Below are 2,500 nucleotides of genomic sequence, written 5' to 3' on the forward strand. Positions count from 1 at the left end.
TGTTCAGTAGCTGTAGCTGCTGTTGTTGTCGGCCTCGTTGTCATTGTCGTTTTTGTTGATGTTTTTGCTGTTCTTTCCGCTTTTTTGTCATTGTTGTTGTCGTCGTATTTGTTGTTGCTGTTGTTATTATTAGTGTTGTTCTTGTTGTTGCTGTAACAGTTGCTGTAGCTCTTCTTGTCGCTGATGTCGCCTTGTTCTTGCTGTTTCTTGTTACCGTTGTTGCTGGTTTTTTGTTGTCATTGTTGTTGCCGCTGATACTATTGCTCTTGCTGTTATTGTCGTGGTTGATATTGCTGCTATTGTTGCTGCTACCGTTTGTGTTGCTTACCCCACACTCCCTTTCATCTTTAGAAAATACCAACTAGAGGCAACTAATATATTTCTTTCCTCGGACGAACATACTAAAATTGGACCTACAGTAGCTCGCTAGCACCGGAAAACGATAGGTTCTTAAATAAATAGGGAGGTTAAGCAACGACGACGGCGACGGCAACGAGAATGTCATCTCAAAATATAAATTCACCGCCGTCATCTTAATCACTTCGTGACTATTTCAACCTTTTTAATATGACAAGGGTGTGGTAGTTTCTCAAAAATGATACTGGTCGCAACTACGCTTAATTTAGGGAAGAGAATGAAAATTTATCCTCAAGTGCTAAAGTTCGTTATAAATCTTTGGCTTTGGTTATCAAATTTGGCTATTTCACGTTGTAGTTTTGCTGACGACGGCAAAGAAAAGGTAAAAGGTAAAGTCTCTGCTTACGAGCCAGAAGGCTCATCAGGCCGGCGCTTATCTCCGATTTCTGTAGCATGAAGCGACTAGGAGTATTTATACTCCCCCCTGGATGGGATGCTAGACCATCGCAGAGTTACCCCCAGCATTACGCCGGTACCCATTTATGCACCTGGGTGGAGAGAGGCACCGTGAGAATAAAGTGTCTTGCCCAAGAACACAACACAACGTCCCCGGCCAGGCCCCGAACCCAGACCACTCGATCCGGTGTCGAGCACACTAACTATGAGGCCACCGCGCCTCCCACACGCAAAGAAAAGGACAAAAGTGAAAAACGCACGTGTAGGGCGTGCAAAGCTATTGTTTTTGCTCACTAAATATGTAAATTTGTGAAGTTCTCCTTGCCGTCGCCGTTGTTGACGTTGCTTAAACTCCCTGATATGATATGGTCAACGCACGCGAATAACACTCGTGTTATTGTCTAATCTTTCGCAGATTTAAGTTCCTTTCAAGAGGGCAATATTCGCAAAAGGAAATCCAACTGAGACAGAAATGAACAAAGTTTGCTCTCGCGCAAGCTTCAAAGGCAATATAAAAGGTAGTTAAGAGAGTTAACAATAGTTAGAGGGTAATGAGAATTTAAAAAAAAGAAACATTTTTACCTCAACAAGATAGAATTCATTTGGTAAAAGTGGCCCCAGAATGAAGTAAGTCCCCTAAAAAGAGAAATGAGAAAATTGATGGACGGAGAGGGAGCGAAGAAAGAACAGAAAAGAGCACATCCCCTAACTCAGACGAACGTTCTCGAGAGCAACGAATGGAAAGCTTGAAATTTTTCATACTTAAATGGGATATGAACCCAGCGATGCTGATTCATTGTTCTCCCAATTGAGCTATCAAGCCAATTGAAAGCTGGTTGTTTTCCGAGTTCGTAAAACACCCTCTATAGGAGGATATGGAAATAAAGACGTTACATGTCAGTTAGGAACCGCTGAAATGAAAAAAAGCGTTTAAAGATTTTTAGATCTGTTCATTGCAGCAGTACGAACATTAATTGAGCCGCGGAGGAAATGCTTTGTCCTCATTTCATATATGTCTTTCATATATAAAGTCTTGTGCAATTATTTTGTCATCCACGAGATATGCTCTTAACATGGCAACAAGATTTCTTTTCTCAATATCAGATTGTAACCATTATTTTGAAATAACTCTCTTGGCATATCTCAGTTTGGTGAGCATTTACCCACTCTCTCCTCCCCTCCCCCTTCCCCACCCCCTCCCCTATGTTGATTACATAAACAAGTACATACAATTTGCGGTTTGGAATAAACGCTTACCACTGTCTTATCACACTCCGATGAAGAAAAATCGATTTTGTTTGCTCTTCTAAAATTTACGACAAAATATAAGATGGCTTTGAAAGGGTAGACAGGCGGGAGCCATGTCAGGTTCGCGTGAAATGTGTAATCGTTGTTCATGGCCACAATCTGGTAGGTGAGATTTCTGACTTGTTTGTCCTCTATCGGGGCGTCTGGAGGATCAACTGCAGAGCAAATTTACAATGTTTATATTGTTATCCAGTTGCAAATACACAGGAAAAAATGTCCTAAACGCTATTCAAAATCATGAAGAGCGCACGGTGCCATTTTAATATAACTGTCCATGTGCAGGTCAAATCAAGCGGAGTATAAAAATCTTAGCTTTTGTGGCTAACACGTCAACATGAATGTATTTTATATTTTATTTGTTTAAATTTCCCTTGGTATT

The 2,500-nt window shown here is 40.9% G+C and overlaps 1 protein-coding gene across 2 annotated transcripts in view; it reads right to left on the reverse strand.

Moving 5' to 3' along the window:
• The window catches only part of LOC137980028 (uncharacterized), a 44,258-nt gene that overhangs the window by 19,509 nt on the left and 22,249 nt on the right, over window positions 1-2,500 (reverse strand). For both annotated transcript variants that reach the window (XM_068827351.1, XM_068827350.1), the window contains exons 11-12: window positions 2,071-2,276; window positions 1,396-1,449 (exon numbers count right to left, since the gene is read on the reverse strand). In XM_068827351.1, the coding sequence (XP_068683452.1) occupies window positions 1,396-1,449; window positions 2,071-2,276 (260 nt within the window). The remainder of the gene's footprint in view (window positions 1-1,395; window positions 1,450-2,070; window positions 2,277-2,500) is intronic.

The sequence above is a fragment of the Montipora foliosa genome, chromosome 12 (genome assembly GCF_036669935.1).
Source record: "Montipora foliosa isolate CH-2021 chromosome 12, ASM3666993v2, whole genome shotgun sequence".
Lineage (NCBI taxonomy): Eukaryota > Metazoa > Cnidaria > Anthozoa > Scleractinia > Acroporidae > Montipora > Montipora foliosa.